General features: G+C 43.1%; 1 protein-coding gene across 8 annotated transcripts in view; it reads right to left on the reverse strand.

Moving 5' to 3' along the window:
• Positions 1-18273, reverse strand: part of CREBBP (CREB binding protein) — a 152774-nt gene that overhangs the window by 66715 nt on the left and 67786 nt on the right. For 7 of the 8 annotated variants that reach the window (XM_064295459.1, XM_064295461.1, XM_064295462.1 and 4 more), the window contains one exon: positions 16984-17160. The exons of the other annotated variant lie outside the window; for it this stretch is intronic. In XM_064295459.1, the coding sequence (XP_064151529.1) occupies positions 16984-17160 (177 nt within the window). The remainder of the gene's footprint in view (positions 1-16983; positions 17161-18273) is intronic. 8 annotated transcript variants of the gene reach the window in all.

The following is an 18273-nucleotide window of genomic DNA, read 5'->3' on the forward strand; positions in this document are numbered from 1 at the left end:
CCTGAAATCATGGTCACCAGACTCTCGCCCTTGCTACACCGTCCCTCAGGGTGTTTGGCTGTGTTCAGGAAACTTCTTAGCTTTTGGTTTAGTCCAGTGGTGCTGACTTACCCTGTATTGTGTGTTGTCCTTCCTTTCACCTAAGGTTAATTCTTGTCTACTATCTAGTTAGTGAATTCCCTTCTTCCTCCCTTCCCACCCTCGTTAAAAAACGTTCTCTTCTGTGTTTAAACCTTTTCATGAGTTCTTGTAATAGTGGTCTCATACAATATTTGTCCTTTTGTGACTGACTAATTTCACTCAGCATAATGCCTTCCAGATTCAACCATGCTGTGAAATGTTTCACGGACTCATCATTATTATCATTGTGTGACTATACCATAATTTGTTTATCCATTCATTCATTTGGGATGTCCCTAATAGGATCACTGAACTACAGCTAGCCATATGCTGGAACCTCAGCGTGTACATGTGAAACTTGGTCTATGATTCGTCTACCTGGGGACAGAGGCCAAAGTGTGGTTTAATGAGCTCTACGCATGTTTACATGTATCTCAAAAGCAACCTGGAGGGTGAGTGAAGCTGAGTCAACAGCAAAATGGACCAGAAGACTTAGCTTTTGTCCCTGTGTCTGGCCTTTACCATGGCCGCAGTCAAAGACATGTGGAGCAGAACGGCCCAGCTGAGCCCTGCCCCAATTCTCAACCGACAAAAATTGTGAGATCCGACATGATGTATCGTTGTTATTTGCGGCCAAAATAATAAGGTAAACCCTGTTATGTCTGTATATGTTCTTAGAAAAATCTCTGTAAGACTAGACAGCGGTTCTCCCTGGGCAGGGATGGGGTTATGTGTGTGTGGGGAGATGTCTTTCACTTTTTACTTCATTTAACTGTATATTGTTTGAATGTTTTACAACACCTCTATTTTTATAACCAAAAAATATTTCACTTGGGGGAAAGTTATGGAAAAATGCTATCAGACTAATCAATAGAAAATGATGAGGAAGTAAACATAAAATTGTGAAAGTACTACAGAAAAATTAAGATGAATACTTTCGTAATGTGTAAGTGGTAAAAGCCTTAGTCAAAAACATGAAGCAGTGATTCAGTCACCAATAATCTTTCAAAAACACAGATTCCCGATCCCTCCCACCTGGAGGACACGATTCACAAGTCTAGGGTAGAACCCAGGGCATTTTTATTTTTAGAAGCTCTGTCGGGGATGCTCGATCATTTTTAACTTTATACTTTTTCCCAAATTTTCTAAAATGAACACACGTGCACGTTTACTACTCAAATAAAAAGAAAACATTTAAGAGAAACAAGTACCCCGATGATTCTCATGCAGGGAAGGGCACAGTCATAAAGGGACAAGTAAGGGGTCTAAGTACATAAAAAGTGCAATCGCTCTCAGACTAACACCACTGGGAACAAGCCAAAAGGCAAACAATTCAAGAAAACACATACTGGAAAAACACAAGACACAGCAATCTTACTTCTTCTCTGCTCCATCCCCTGCTGGCCCATCATCTTGCCTTCCCAAACTCTTCCTGTCAGGCAGGCTGGTGTCAGGGAGCAGCAGCTCATTCAATGCTTACCCGCCTGTCCCTCAGGGAGGAACAACTTCCTGACTAGCCTCTCAATCCCCAGAGAAGGTAGGCAGGCCCCAAGCTGAAGGTGGCCGAGCAGGGGGCCCAAGGCAGAGCCCACCCAGAGCTCCTCGGTAGCACTGCCTCCATGGAAAGCTGCCTCTTGATTTATGAAATGTTCTATTAGTATCTAACAGAACCACCAGGGAAGGGCAGGGACTAAAGACCTAAAACAAGTGCATTTCTAGAAACAAAAATACTTTTAATTTTTCCCTAGTAATCAAAGAAATGCAAATCCAACTAGTTTGACTTCATTTTCACCCATCAAATTGACATGCATGCTCCCCAGCCCTGGAAGGTCCTGGTAACAAGAACTGATGTCCTGGTGGGATGGCTTTTGCTGGAAGGCCACATCTATGGCTCGCCACCCAAACACGGCCAACATCACTGTCCCAGGACATGAGGACAACTCTACAAGCCTTCCACGTGAACAGTCCTCCACCAGCCACGCTCTCCTCCCACGATGACATGGGGCAGCAGCTGCCCAGGGCCTCGTACAGAGCCTCCACGCCACATTCTCTGACACTTGGGCAAACCGAGTCACCATGTTACTCTCAGAATTGCCTTTAAAAAAGTGGACAGTAAGGTCTCCCAAATGCAGCTCTTAAAATTTTCTCCAAAAAAAAAAAAAAAATCACACATTCTCACTTCACATTAGAAATAATGCTCACAGAACCCCTGCAACTATGGACCCTGGATACCCTGCTAACTCAGAATTAAGTCCACCTCAGAGTCCACCTGTGAGGAACATGCTTCCTAGTTCCTAGTTCAATCAAGTATACAAGACCAAACAGGCAACACCTGCCCAAAAGCAAAGGCAAGAACGCAGGAAGGGACAGGAAAACTGGACAAATGTACAGGGGAAACCTGGGGTGGAGAGGGAACGGGAGAGAGTACTGACACATTGTGGGTATTGCAACCAATGTCACAGAACAATTTCTGTATAATTTTTTTCTTTGAAGAATCATAGTTTAAAATATTTTACTATTGTTATTATTTGGGATGGGGTGGCGTGGGAAGCCTCACGACATGAAGAGATATAACAAGGCAGTACAAGTAACCTGACCATTGTAGACAAGTTTAGGCAGTAGCACAGGCCTCAGTTTTAAACATTCCAGTAAGGTTTTGGATAAGGTCTATGTGTCCTGCCAAGGTCTCTCTTTTTTTTTTTTCCAGCTTTTATTGTACCTTAAGTGAAAGTTTACAAATCAAGTAAGACTCTCATATAAAAATTTATACACACTTTGCTATATCCTCCTAATTGTTCTCCCCCTAATGAGACAGCACACCCCTTCCCTCCACTCTCTATTCTCCTGTTCATTCGTCCAGCTTCTGACCTCCTCTGCCTTCTCATCTCCCCTCCAGACAGGAGCTGCCCACATAGTCTCATGTGTCTACTAGATCCAAGAAGCTCACTTTTCACCAGTATCATTTTCTATCCCATAGTCCAGTTCAATCCCTGTCTGAAGAGTTGGCTTTGGGAATGGCTCCTGTCCTGAGCTAACGGAAAGTCTGGGAGCCATGACCTCTGGGGTCCTTCTAGTCTCAGTCAGACCCTTAAGTTTGGTCTTTTTATGAGAATTTGGGGTCTGCATCCCACTGCTCTCCTGCTCCCTCAGGGGTTCTCTGTTGTGGTCCCTGTCAGGGCAGTCATCAGTTGTAGCTGGGCACCATCTAGTTCTTCTGGTCTCAGGATGATGTAGTCGCTGGTTTATGTGGCCCTTTCTCTTTCTTGGGCTCATAATTACCTTGTGTCTTTGGTGTTCTTCATTCTCCTTTGCTCCAGGGGGGTTGAGACCCACTGATCCATCTTAGATGGCCACTTGCTACCTTTTAAGACCCCAGACGCCTCTCTCCAAAGTGGGATGCAGAATGTTTTCTTAATAGATTTTATTATGCCAATTGATGTAGGTGCCCCCTGAAACCATGATCCCCAGGCCCCTGCCCCTGCTACGATGGCCTTCAAAGCAGTCAGTTTATTCAGGAAATTTCTTTGCTTTTGGTTTAGTCCAGTTGTGGTGACCTCGCCTGTATTGTGTTCTCTTTCTCTTCACCTAATTCTTATCTACTATCTAAGTAGTGACAACTCTTCTCCCTCCCTCTTCTTGTAATGATGAAAGAGTATTTTCTTCTCTGTTTAAACTATTTCTAGAGTTCTTATAATAGTGGTCTTATACAATATTTGTCCTTTTGCAACTGACTAATTTCATTCAGCATAACGCCTTCCAGATTCCTTGATGTTATGAAATGTTTCACGGATTCATCATTGTTCTTTATCAATGTGTAGTATTCCATTGTGTGAATATACCATAATTTATTGATCCATTCATCAGCTGATGGGCACCTTGGTTGCTTCCATCTTTTTGCTATTGTAAACAGAGCTGCAATAAACATGGGTGTGCATATATCTGTTCGTGTAAAGGCTCTTATTTCATTAGGATATATTCCAAGGAGTGGGATAGCTGGATTGTATGGTATTTCTCTTTCTAGCTTTTTAAGGAAGTGCCAAATTGATTTCCAAAGTGGCTGAACCATTTTATACTCCCACCAGCAGTGTATAAGTGTTCCAGTCTCTCCACAACCTCTCCAACATTTACTATTTTGTGTTTTTTGGGTTCATGCCGGCCTTGCTGGAGTGAGATGGAATCTTACTGTAGTTTTGATTTGCCTTTCTCTAATGGGTAATGATCGTAAGCATTTCCTCATGTATCTGTTAGCTACCTGAATGTCTTCTTTAGTGAAGTGCCTGTTCATATTCTTTGACCATTTTTGAACTGGATTGTCTCTTTGTAGTTGAGTTTTTGCAGTATCATGTAGATTTTAGAGATCAGACGCTGATCGGAAATGTCATAGCTAAAGCCTTTTTCCCAGTCTGTAGGTAATCTTTTTACTCTTTTGGTGAAGTCTTTGGATGAGCATAGGTGCTTCATTTTTAGGAGCTCCCAATTATCTAGTTTTTCTCTGGCATTTTTAGTAATGTTTTGTATACTGTTTATGCCATGTATTAGGGCTCCTAGCGTTGTCCCTATTTTTTCTTCCATGATCTTTATCGTTTTAGGTTTTATATTTAGGTCTTTGACCAATTTTAAACTGGTTTTTGTGCATGGTGTGAGATATGGGTCTTGTTTTATTTTTTTGCAGATGGATATCCAGTTATGCCAGCACCATTTGTTAAACAGACTATCTTTTCCCCATTTAACTGACTTTGGGCCTTTGTCAAATATCAGCTTCTCATATGTGGATGGATTTATGTCTGATTCTCAGTTCTGTTTCATTGGTCTATGTATCTGTTGTTGTACCAGTACCAGGCTGTTTTGACTACTGTGGCAGCATAATAGGCTCTAAAATCAGGTAGAGTGATGCGTTCCACTTTGTTTTTCTTTTTCAGTAATGCTTTACTTACCCGGCGCCCCTTTCCCTTCCATATGAAATTGGTGATTTGTTTCTCCATCTTATTAAAAAATATCGTTGGAATTTGAATCGGAATTGCATTGTATCTCTAGATTGCTTTTGTTAGAATACACATTTTTACAATGGTAAGTCTTCCTATCCATGAGCAAAGTATGTTTTTCCACTTATGTAGGTCACCTTTGGTTTCTTACAGTAGCGTATTGCAGTTTTCTTTGTATAAGTCTTTTACATCTCTTGTAAGATTTACTCCTAATTTTATCTTCTTGGGGGCTGCTGTAAATGGTACTGATTTGGTGATTTCCTCCTCGATGTTCTCTTTGTTGGTGTAGAGGAAGCCGACTGATTTTTGTACGTTTATCTTGTATCCTGATACTCTGCTGAACTATCAGTTTCAACAATTTTCTTGAGGATTCTCTGGGGTTTTCTGTGTATAAGATCATGTCATCTGCAAATAGAGATAATTTTACTTCTTCCTTGCTAATCCGGATGCCCTTTATATCTTTGTCTAGCCTAACTGCTCTGGCTAGGACCTCTAACACAACGCTGAATAAGAGCGGTTATAAAGGGCATCCTTGTCTGGTTCCCATTCTCAAGGGAAATGCTTTCAGGCTCTCTCCATTTAGAATGATGTTGGCTGTTGTATAAATGCCCTTTATCATGTTGAGGAATTTTCCTTCAATTCCTATTTTGCTGAGAGTTTTTATCATGAATGGGTGTTGGACTTTGTCAAATGCCTTTTCTGCTGCATCAATGTACAAGATCATGTGGTTTTTATCTTTTGTTTTATTTATATGGTGGATTACATTAATGGTGTTTCTAATATTAAACCAACCTTGCATACGTGGTATAAATCCCACTTGATTGTGGATTTTTTTTTTTTTGATACGTTGTTGAATTCTATTGGCTAGAATTTTGTTGAGGATTTTTGCGTCTATGTTTATGGGGATATAGGTCTGTAATTTTCTTTTTTTGTGGTGTCTTTGCCTGGTTTGGGTATCAGGACTTCATAGAATGAGTCAGGTAGTATTCCATCATCTTCTATGCTTTGAAATACCTTTAGTAGTAGTGGTGTTAACTCTTCTCTGAAAGTTTGGTAGAACTCTGCAGTGAAGCCATCCGGGCCAGGACTTTTTTTTTTAGTGGGAGTTTTTTGATCACCTTTTCAATCACTTCTTTTGTTATGGGTCTATTTAGTTGTTCTACCTCTGTTTGTGTTAGTTTAGGCAGGCAGTGTATTTCTAGCAATTCATCCCTTTCTTCTAGGTTTTCAAATTTGTTAGAGTATAATTTTTCATAGTAATCTGATATGATTCTTTTAATTTCAGTTGGGTCTGTTGTAATATTACCCATCTCATTTATTATTTGGGTTATTTGCTTCCTCTTCTGTTCTTCTTTGGTCAGTTTGGCCAATGGTTTATCAATTTTGTTAATTTTTTCAAAGACCCAGCTTTTGGTCTTGTTAACTCTTTCAATTGTTTTTGTTTTCTATTTCATTTAATTCTGCTCTAATTTTTATTATTTGCTTTCTTCTGGTCCTCTGTTTCTCTATGTTCAAGTTGTAGGGACAGTTCTTTGATTTTTGCCCTTTCTTCTTTTTGGATGTGTGCATTTATTGATATAAATTGACCTCTGAGCACTGCTTTAGCTGTGTCCCAAAGGTTCTGATAGGAAACGTTTTCATTCTCATTGGTTTCTATGAATTTCTTTATTCCATCCTTCATGTGTTCTATAACCTAGTCCTTTTTGAGCAGGGTATTGCTCACTTTCCAAGTGTTTGATTTCTTTTCCCTGCTTTTTCTGTTACTGATTTCCACTTTTATGGCCTTATGGTCAGAGAAGATGCTTTGTAATATTTCAATGTTTTGGATTCTACTAAGGCTTGCTTTATGACCTGATATGTGGTCTCTTCTAGAGAATGTTCCATGTGCACTAGAAAAGAAAGTATACTTGGATGCTGTTGGGTGGAGTGTTCTGTGTATGTCTATGAGCTCAAGTTGGTTGACTGTGGCAGTTAGATCTTCCATGTCTTTACTGAGCTTCTTTCTGGATGTCTTGTCTTTCACCGAAAGTGGTGTGTTGAAGCCTCCTACTATAATTGTGGAGATGTCTATCTCACTTTTCAACGCTGATAGAGTTTATTTTATGTATCTTGCAGCCCCTGTCACTGGGTGCATAGATGTTGAACATGGTTATATCCTCCTGGTATACTGTCCCTTTAATCATTATACAGTGTCCTTCCTTGTCCTTTGTGGTGGATCAAACTTTAAAGTCTATTTGGTCAGAAATTAATATTGCCACTCCTGCTTTTTTTTGATTGATATATTTTTTTCCATCCTTTGAGTTTTAGTTTGTGTCTCTAAGTCTAAGGTGTGTCTCTTGTAGGCAGCATACAGATGGACAGTGTTTTTTTTAATCCATTCTGCCACTCTGTATCTTTATTGTTGCATTTAGTCCATTTATATTCAGTGTAATTACAGATAGGTATGAGTTTAGTGCTGTCATTTTGATGTCTTTTTGTGTTGTTGACAGTTTCTTTTCCCACCTGATTTTTTGTGCTGAATAATTTTATATTGCCTTTTTCTCTTATTCGTTGCAGTTGATTTTGTTTCTGATGTGTACTTTTTTCTTGTATTTTATTTTGATGAGTAGGATAGTCTCCTTTGTGGTTACCTTAATATTTACCTCTATTTTTCTAAATTTGAACCTACTTTTATTGGTTTATATTGTCTTCTCGTCCTCTCCATATGAAAGATCTGTGACTACATTTCTTAATCCCTCTTTATTTTATTAATATTGTCTTCTTTTACATAATGACACCGCTGTTTCTCTGTTGTGAGCGTTTTTTTATCTTGATTTATTTTTGTGATTTTCCTGTCTAGGCTGACATCTGATTGCTCTGTCCAGGGTTCTGGTCTTGGGTTGATACCTAATATTATTGATCTTCTAACCAAAGAACTCCCTTTAGTATTTCTTGTAGTTTTGGTTTGGTTTTTATGAATTCCCTAAACTTCTGCTTATCTGGATGTGTCCTAATTTCAGCTTCATATTTGAGAGACAGTTTTGCTGGATTTATGGTTCTTGGCTTGCAATTTTTTTCCTTCAATGCTTTGTATAAGTCATCCCATTGCCTTCTTGGCTGCATGGTTTCTGCTGAGTATTCTGAGCTTATTCTTAGTGACTCTCCTTTCCAGGTGACCTTTTGTTTAGCCCTCACTGCTCTTAAAATTCTCTATCTTAGGTTTTGGCAAGTTTGATTATAATATGTCTTGGTGCCTTTCTTTTGAGATCTACCTTATGCGGAGTTCGATGGGCATCTTGGATACGTATCTTCTCATCTTTCATGATATCAGGGAAGTTTTCTGCTGACAAATCTTCAACAATTCTCTCTGTATTTTCTGTTGTCTCTCTGTTCTGGTACTCCTATCACTGGTAGGTTATTTCTCTTGATAGAGTCCCACATGATTCTTAAGGTTTCTTAATTTTTAAAAAATTCTTTAATCTGATTTTTCTTCAAATATATTGGTGCTAAGTGCTTTATCTTCAGGCTCACCAATTCTGCCTTCCACTTGCTCAATTCTGCTCCTCTGACTTTCTACTGAGTTGTCTAATTCTGTAATTTTATTGTTAATCTTCTGAATTTCTGATTACTATCTATCTATGGATTCTTGCAGCTTATTAAGGTTTTCATTATGTTCTTGAATAACCTTTTTTATTTCTTCAACTACTTTGCCTGTGTGTTCCTTGGCTTTTTCTAAGTCTAAGGTGTGTCTCTTGTAGGTAGCATATAGATGGATCGTGTTTTTTATCCATTCTGCCACTGTCTCATTATTGTTGCATTTAGTCCATTTACATTCAGCATAATTATAAACAGGTATGATCTTCCTAATTTTGTTCCTGATGTCTTGAAGAGCTCTGTATATTAATCTTTTGAATTCTGCATCCGGTAATTCCAGGAAGGCACCTTCATCCAGAAGATCCGTTGATTGTTTTGAGAGCTTGTTGAGGCAATCATGGTCTGCTTCTTTATGTGCCTTGATATGCCTGTTGTCTCCAAGCTATAAGTTATTTTAGCAGTTTATTTATTTTATGTTTGCTTACTTGCTTCTTGATTTGTTTTGTTTTGATATGCTCAAATAGGTTGCTTGAGTATGATAGGGTGATTATTTTCACCTTTGAAACTCTGACATCTTGTCACCAGATGGCTAGAGCTGTTATCAGGTATATCAGTCTAGGAGTCCATTCACTTTTCTTGTATGAATTCAGCTCAGGTGTCCAGGTAGCTGATCGTCAAGTTTGTGGTACAGCTCTGTCGTACAGTCTTAGAGGGGCAGGGGTGATTGGTGTAGGTACCGGTATCTGGTTGCAGCAGAGGTCACACTCTGAACAAGGCAGGGGACTGAGAATCGTCCCCCAAATATCTGTGAGTAAAATGTGTCCCTGTTCCCTGGAGTGTATAAGTGGGTGCGTTCTGCAGATGGGCCATGGGCACCCAATGCTTTTGTTTGTAAAGACTGGGAGGTACCAGTTATCCTTGGACCCCTTTTGTGGCTGGCTGGGTAACCTGAGTAGAGCCACCATTTCTTACACCCTTGATGTGGGTAGGTGAGGACCCTATTTAATAGGCAAAGTGGTGTCAAATATCAAACACCCACCTCTTCATCGCACAGCTGAAACGGCTGTAGTCTGCCAACAAGGGCCTGTTCTCCTGAAATAGGCCCACACAGGTCCATGCAGGAGGGAAAGGTATTCAAAATCCACGGACCGTTCGTACTGGGACAAGAGTCACTTCTGTCCTGAGCTCCCCCAGTTAGTGGAGCTGGAAATTATCTTTTTCCCCATTGTGAATTAATTTCTACTCCAAGGACGTGAGGATGGCTTGGGGCACTCAACATGGCCTACCTCAGGCCCAGGGAAGTCAAAAGCCACTGAAGCCGGCTTGAAGGCTGGGGGTGCAGTAAAATATACGCGAGTACTTAGCTTTTGCAGAGAGCGCTGTTCTTCTCTGGTTCTGGAGGTATGAGTAGGCTGTGTGGTTGGCTGCTTCTCCCTGAGGAAACTGCGGCCAAATGATACCACCAGCCCGCCACAGTCGCTTCCGGGAATGGTGCCTGAGGGATCCCAGTGATTCAGGTCCAGTAACTCCTCTCTGCTTCTGAACTGTCTCTCCCTGCTCCTGCCACTCAGTCTATTTTCTAACTTTGCGTTTGATGTTCAGGGTTCCTAGGTTGTCATAAATATAATTGTTTCACTTGTTTTTTTCAGGTCTTTGTTGTAAGAGGGATCGCAGGAAGTGCCCAGCTATTCTGCCATCTTGGCCCTGCCTCCTAGTGTTTAAATTTTGGAATGAGAAACTAATCTGCACTGTCAATGTTCACCTAAAACGTTCACAGGACACCACTCTGGGATCCCTGGCAGAAGACAGCGTGGGGAGACCTGATGGTGAGCCCCCTCCTCCCCAGTCCCTAAACTTCCTAAGACTAGACAAATCCAAGCCATGCCTCACTTCTACACAACGCTTCTCTTGAAACAATGCTGACCTGTCCTGAAGGTTCGAAATGACCTAACCAACAAGTTCAGGATGACCTGGCCTTCCCTATTCGGGCGTAAGGGACTAAGATGCAGAGGGCACTAGGCCCATCCACGATGGCTTAAGCCAGAAGGGAGCTGACTGGCTCATCTAATAGAACTGTCCATGGTCAATGTGCACTGTGGGTTTAGCTGGCCTCGGACCCCCACCAGAAGGAATCCAGTGGCTCCTCTCCCTTGAAAATCACCACCTCACTTGCCCTCATGGCTTCACTTTCCTTGTGTGCAGCCCACCACTCAGCGCCCAGCCCCAGCTCCCACAACACTGACCTAACCTCATCTACCGTGCCAAAACCCACGCCTCTGCTTTCATGAACACAGTTCAAATAATTTAAAAATTCTTACACCCGTGTTAGCTATTCTGGAAAACTGCATAAGAATGTATACTCTCAACGGTTATGTTACTCTTACTCAATTTATGAACAAGTAAGTGAAATACTATCCACTCTGTATATCCTCAGATCTAAGACTCAACAAAGCCTAAAATACAACCTGGTTTCAGAGATGCTACAATGTGAAAAAAAGTGATTCTTACAATCATGAAATAAAATAAAAATATGGCAAAATTTATAACAAAGCTTAACTCTGTATAAAGTAAGAAGCTACGAATAAAATGGCCAAAGATAGAGCTGCAATGAGATATATCTGAAAATTTAGAAAAAAGTGGTTGTTTCCTTCTGTATATTGCAATGGGAAGATATCTGTCCTCTAGGATGTTGTTGTTAGGTGCCGTTGAGTTGGTTCTGACTCACAGCAGCCCTATATCTAACAGAACGAAACATGGCCCAATCCTGTGCCATCCTCAGAGTCGTTACGGTTGAGGCCACTGTTGCTGCCAGTGTGTCAATCCATCTTGTTGAGGGTCTTCTTCTTTTTCACTAGCCCTCTACTCTACCAAGCGTGATGTCCTTCTCCAGGGACTGGTCCCTCCTGATGACATGTCCTTGTGTCTAAAAAACACAGGCTATACTTCTTCCAAGACAGATTTGTTCACTCTCCTTGCAGTTCACAGTATATTCAGTATGCTTCACCAACACCATAATACAAAGGCATCAATTCTTCTGTCTTCCTTACTCTCTGTCCAGCTTTCACATGTATATGAGACAAGTGAAAACATCATGGCTTAGTCAGGCACACCTCAGTCCTCAACGTCACATCTTCGCTATTCAACACATTAAAGAGGTCTTTTGCAGATTTGCCCAATACATCACTTGATTTCTTGACTACTGCTTCCATGGGCATTGACTGTGGATCCAAGTAAAATGAAATCCTTGACAACTTCAATATTTTCTCCATTTATCACAATGTTGTTTATTGGTCCAACTGTTTTCTTTATGTTGAGGTACAATCCATACTGAAAGCTGCAGTCTTTCATCTTCGTCAGTAAGTGCTTCAAGTCCTCTTCCCTTTTTAGCAAGCAAGGCTTCGTCATCTGCATATCACAGGTTGTTAAGGAGTCTTCCTCCAATCCTGATGCTACATTCTTCTTTATATAGTCAAGCTTCTCAGGTTATCTGCTCAGCATACAGACCGCATGAATATGGTGAAAGGATACAGCCTGGACGCACTTTCCCTGACTTTAAACCATGAAGTATCCCCTAGTTCTGTTCTAACGACTACCTCTTGGTTTAAGTGCAGATTCCTCAGGAGCATAATTAAGTGTTCTGTAACTCCCACTCTTCGTAATATTATCCATAATTTGTTATGATCCACACAGTTGAATGCCTCCGCACAGTAAATACAACACAGGCAAACATCTTTCTGGTATTCTCTGCTTTCAGCTAGGATCCATCTGACATCAGCAATGATATCCCTCATTCTACACCCTCTTCTGAATCGGGCTTGAATTCCTGGCAGTTCCCTGTCAATGTAATGCTGCAACCACTTTTGAATGATCCTCGGCAAAATTTTACTTGTGTCTGATATTTATGATATTGTTCAATAATTTCAGCATTCTGTTAGATCACCTGTCTTTGGAATGGCCACATATATGGATCTCTTCCAGTCAGTTGGCCAGGTAACTCTCTTCCAAATTTCTTGATATACATGAGTAAACACCTCCAGCACTGCATCGGTTTGTTGAAACATCTCAATTGGTATTCCCTGAATTCCTGGAGCTTTGTTTTTCGCCAATGCCTTCCATGCAGCTTGGACTTCTTCCTTGATCATATGCTACCTCCTAAAATGGTTGAACACCGACCAATTCTTTTTGGTACAGTGACTCTGTATATCTCCCATCTTCTTTTGATGCTTCCTGCATCATTCAATATTTTTCCCGTAGAATACTTCAATACTGCAGGCTGAGACTTGAGTTTTTTCTTCAGTTCTTTCAGCTTCAGAAATGCCGAGCTTGTTCTTCCCCTCCAGGATAGAGGGGTTCTATATTCTACATCCAAAAAGTGGGGATTCTGGCTGCAGGCATGTAAGCATATATAAAAGAAAGGGCCTTGGGACTTTCAGCACCCCCACACAATACCCTCGCAGACAAGAATTGTTGGGAACGGTGTAGGGGAATCCCTAGGCGTCACAACCACAGGTTACATCTAACTCAAATGAAAGAAAGCCTTCCCTTTGCCCCATGTGCACATTCTGACAACAATGTCTCCACAGCTACCTCCTCAACTATTCAAAGCCTTCCTCTCTTGGCTGCAAGAATGTAGCCATGCCCTTGCAGTCTCTAGCCCCATCATTTCTCATTGCTCTCCCCTAAGGAACCACATACGTGTCCACAACTTCACTACGATGTGTTTACTGAGAACCCCCACTGGCAGCAGCAGCCGTGCCTCAACACGCATCTCTCTTGGCATCTCCACCTGGACCCTCACAGGTAGCTCAAGAGTAATTCGTATAAGCGGAATCACCAAATCCATCTCCTTCGTTACCATTCTCTACAAGTCTGCCTCTTCTAGCTCAGGAAACTGTTCCACTGCCCACCACGTTGCTGGCTCAGTCCACACTGTCTACCCCAGCAGAGCCTGTATGGTCTCCCATCCCCACTGCGATCACCAGCCACTACAACCTCCAGTGTAGACCATGGCAGTGAGCTCACCCTCCCTCAACCTGTCTCTGCAGATCACTTTCCTGCAAGTCCACGGCCTCCTTCCCCTGCAGGGCCCCCCTGAGTGGCTCCTATATGTCTCTTGACATCCACTCATCCCACTCACCCCTCCACTGGGCTTCTGCCAGTCCCTAAACAAACCAACTTATTCACAGTATTGCAGAGTGTCCAGCTTCTTCTCAGTTCCCCAATCTTGCCTTCAAAGTGCTCTTCCTTGGTGTGGTCTTCTCCATCACTCCATTTAGGAAGGCGCCTCTGTTCACCTCAAGCACTGCCTGCTATTGGGGCCTCTGGGGCAGTGTGCATGTTGTTTATAATACTCCCCCTCCCAACTTCATGAAAGAGGGACCACTCTATGTCACTAATACCTGTACTTCTGGTGCCTGGTCCAGCACCTGGGCACCCAGAAGGCACTCAACAAATATAAATCAAATGAGTGACCACAGCCCCGTCCCCTATCAGTGCCAGCCCACCAGAAATCCTCAGGAAGCCAGGAGAGGAGAGAACAAGGGCTCCTTGGCCAAGGAACATGCTGGCTGCAATCATTCTGTGAAGATCTCAACCAGGTTCCAGGTGACTCCACATCAACAGCTGACCAAAGTGGTTTAGCTCACCAAATACAGTTTGGCTTCAAGAGATTACAGCCCAAAGCAAGGAAGAAAAAAAAAAAAAAAAAAAAAAAACCCAAAGTAACCGATATGTTCTGAAACTGCTTTCCCTCACTGTGTAAAATCTGCTTCAAGGAGACAAATATAATTTAGAAAATTCAAGGAAGACCACAAAACACATTTAAAGAACTGCAAACAAGCTGTGTGAGCAGCAACCAATGACGCATTCCTGGTGGATTCGAGCTGCAAAACATACCAGCAAGCACATAATTAAAAAGATCTGTGGGCTTTGCAGACAGGAAGCTACATAGCCTTGGACAAACCAAAGCCTCCCCAAAGCTTTAATTTCCTCATCTGTAAAATGGGTATGTAATGAAGTCTCTCAATAGGCTGTCTGAAGACTACGGTAAGACACAGGGCGTGACAGCACTTTGAAAGATGTCGGCAAGCTGTGTTTGCTCACGGTTAACACCTATGTGCCAGGCTTCCAGGTCTTTCCCTGGCAGTGCTGACAGCTGTCACTGAGTCACGCTGCCTCACAGACCCCAGCGAGACAGCACGAATGCACACCATGTGTCTCCCAGAGCAGACAGACTGAAACACCTCCTCAGCCTACCACGATCCTGATGAGACTGAGAGAGAAAGAGAGAGACAGTGGCTGAGAGATTGAGAGGAAGGGAAGGAAGGAAGGAGGCAAGATTGATTTTACTTCTGTTAGATGTCAGGAAGATAGACACAAGGATGAGATACATTACTACTGCCTTCCCTAACTATTCCCCACAGCAGGGGTTCTCCACTGGGGACAATCGGCCCCACAGGGACACTTGGCCATGTCTGAAGACAATTTTGGTTGTCACAGCTTGGGACAGGGAGAGAGGAGGTTGCTACTGGCATCTAGTGGGTAGGGGCCAAGGATGCTGCTAAACATCCTACAGTGCTCAGGACAGTCCCCTACAACCGACAATGATATGGCCCCAAATGTCAGCAGTGCCCAAAGAGACTCCCTACCCTAGAGCCCACAGCCCCAGCTCTGGGTGCAGTGGGAGGGGACTAGAAACCTCTTCCCAGTCCAGTCTGAACTGCTCTTGACAAACACACCTTGCCCAGAAGGTGTAGCCCAGCAGCAAAGGCTAGGAGGGGCGCTCAGAGTGACAGGATTCCATCACCAAGGTGTGGGTAAAGAAGAGAGGATAGCAGAGGAAGGGCTGGGAGAGATTTTAAAAGAGAAGAGGGGAGGAAATGTTAGGTCATGGTTTCCCAGACTGAAACACAGACGCCTGGGAAGAAAGCAGACACTTTTACTCTTTAGTCCTTGTTTGCTCCTTGTCACTGAGCCTGCTCAGGTGATAGCCCTGCACGGGGCCAACGCTAGGGGCTTTCTATGGACTGGGAAAGGAAAAGCAAAAAGAGAGACCAGGAAGAGCTCCAAGTCCCCAGCCCAGCCCCCAAGCCTTACACGGGCCAGGGTTGCCACCAGAACGCAGAGGGGCTGGGCCAAGGAGCACTGGGCTTGGTCTTAGGTTCTTGTCTCCAGAAACAAAGTTACCAGAAAGAGAAGCAGGTCACGGAAAGCAACGGGGAGATGATCAAAAGAAATAGAGACCTCCTTGATTATCATCCCATTTTTTGTTTTTATCAGGCACTAAGGAGAAAGAGATCCAATGCTCCGTGCTTCCCAACAGCTTTCCAGCTTTTTCAGAAGCACTGTACTCAATGTTCGCTTCCTAGTTTTGAGAGCTGTACCAAGGCTGCATAACTGGGGGGAGCTGGGTGCAGAAAGCACAGGGTTCTCTGTACTGTCTCTACAACTCTTTTGTAAATCTAAGATTATTTCAAAATAAAAAGTTAAAAAAAAATTATCTTTTCTAAACATAATCCCTTGGCTTTCTTCTGAGTCTTCCCAAAATTTGTGCTGCAGAAATACATGATAGCACTGGGAAGGTCAGGTCCCCAGAGACAAGTCCAGGGAAGTGAAGAGGCAGCTGTTCATGGCCTTTACTGGCTCCCACGTGCACGTCAGTCAGCAGCAGGCGGGTGCGCACATGGAGGTAGCACAATAAGAAGCACCCCCCCCCACCCCGAGTCTTCTATTAAAAGAGATTCTGTTTTATGGAGCAAAAGGAGATATTTCCCCCTTAACATTTTACTTAGTTGGGTGCGCGGCTGCAAGGACAGCTTCTAGTTTACAGGTGGGAAGCCTCAGGAAGACTGAAGACACTGGAGTCTAAGTCAGGTCTCCTAACTGCGGCGTGGTCCTTGGAAGATCACTGTCCTTTACTGGACCGTAGCACAGAGCAACAGGCTCCTAAAACACCTTCAATGGCTAACAAAGTGGAAGAAGTGACGCAAGCCAGGCTCCAGATTCTCTTGCTCCATTACAGAATCAAGGGGGAGAGCTGAAAGGCTAAGATGACTCATGTACAGGGATCCTCTCCACCAACAAAGGGAACTTCGGGAGGAATGGCCGAATAACGCTTAAACTACTACCCTACTTCCACTTCATCACCAAGAGCTTGAAAACCCTTTAGAGAGAGCAGTCAAAAGAAATCTGGGCTACTTTCCTATTGCCCAATGGCAGACATCAGTTACGTATTTTCAGCTAGCAGGTGAAATCCATAAGCCAAAGCACCCTTTGGAGGCCCAAAGCGCAAGAGCCAAGGGCAACTTACCATGTTTGGCACGTTGGTGACGGATGCATTCTTGATGTCTGTAGGGAAGGGAGGCAAGCTGTTAACCATGCTCTGCTTGTTGGACAGCTGGGGGTTCACTCCAGTGGCGCCCATTTGCTGCCCTCCAGTTTGACTAAAGGGTTGTCCAAAGGGACTCGAGCTACCAGTCATTCCCATCTGAAACAGAAAGAGGGCACGTTGGCTTCTGGGATGAGACCACTTATAGAAGAAAAGGGGCTCAGACTCACGGAAGCAAAAGTCATTATTTTCTGTAAAACCCTCATTTCAATTATAAATAAAAGGCTCATTATCAGGGTTCCCAGTGAGGATGATGATGAGAGCAACCTGCTCAGAAGGCAAATACTAAAAGCAGAAGACCAAACAGCTGCCTTGATCCCATCATTCTCAATACCGCCCCCCAAAAGATGGCACTCCTACGTTGTAACTGTCAATTTGACACACAAGAAATTTTCTGATTTATTAGGATACGTCAGGAAAATCACTGGGAGAACAAGCCTTCCAAGGGGAGCCCCTTCAGTTTAATCCTGAACTACTCTAAGAACTGGTTGCTTTCAAGTTCCCCATTACATTCCATTTGAAGTAAGTTTCCATTAGTTCAAAATACACAGAAGAAATAGTTACAGATGAAATGATACAATGTCTGGGAATTGCTTTAAGATAATCTGGTGAGGCAGGGGTGGGAGCTGGGAGGGGGCATCAATGGAAACAGACTGGCATGTGCTGATACTGCTGACTGAGGGAGAGGTGCCTGGGGATCCGTCATCTGCCTTTGCTTCTTCACAAAGTTGCAATGTCCCATCTGCTGCCTAGTGCTTGCTTCTACTTTTCTGGTGTCCCGGTTTGTTTGTATCTGGAAACTGGGAGGAAGGGGTCCCGGCAGGCAAGACCCCCGGAGGGGTCAGAGTTTCCTTCAAGGAGCCTCAGTGGGATTCTCCCCACAGCCTCCTCATAGTGATGGCCACCCCAGACCACCAACAGTGGGTAGCTCACCCCTCTGCACTTCCATTTCCAGGGTGGAGCACATTATTTTTTTTTAGCTCTAAAGCTCTAGGCAGCAAAGAGGTCAATGCTCATGACAGCTGACGGCCGCCACCCTTTGCTGCTGCAATGCCAGTAATAAAGGCACAAACCAAACCAGTATAACCAAAAAGATCCAGTTCTGTGCATTTTCATAGTCAGGTGGTTTCCATGCAGCCCTTACAGCTGACTTTTCTCACCGTTTTGGAAGGTGAATGCATTCTAGTTGCCACTTTTGCGCTATTTGCTTTA

This window comes from Loxodonta africana, chromosome 12, assembly GCF_030014295.1.
Source record: "Loxodonta africana isolate mLoxAfr1 chromosome 12, mLoxAfr1.hap2, whole genome shotgun sequence".
Taxonomy (NCBI): Eukaryota; Metazoa; Chordata; class Mammalia; order Proboscidea; family Elephantidae; genus Loxodonta; species Loxodonta africana.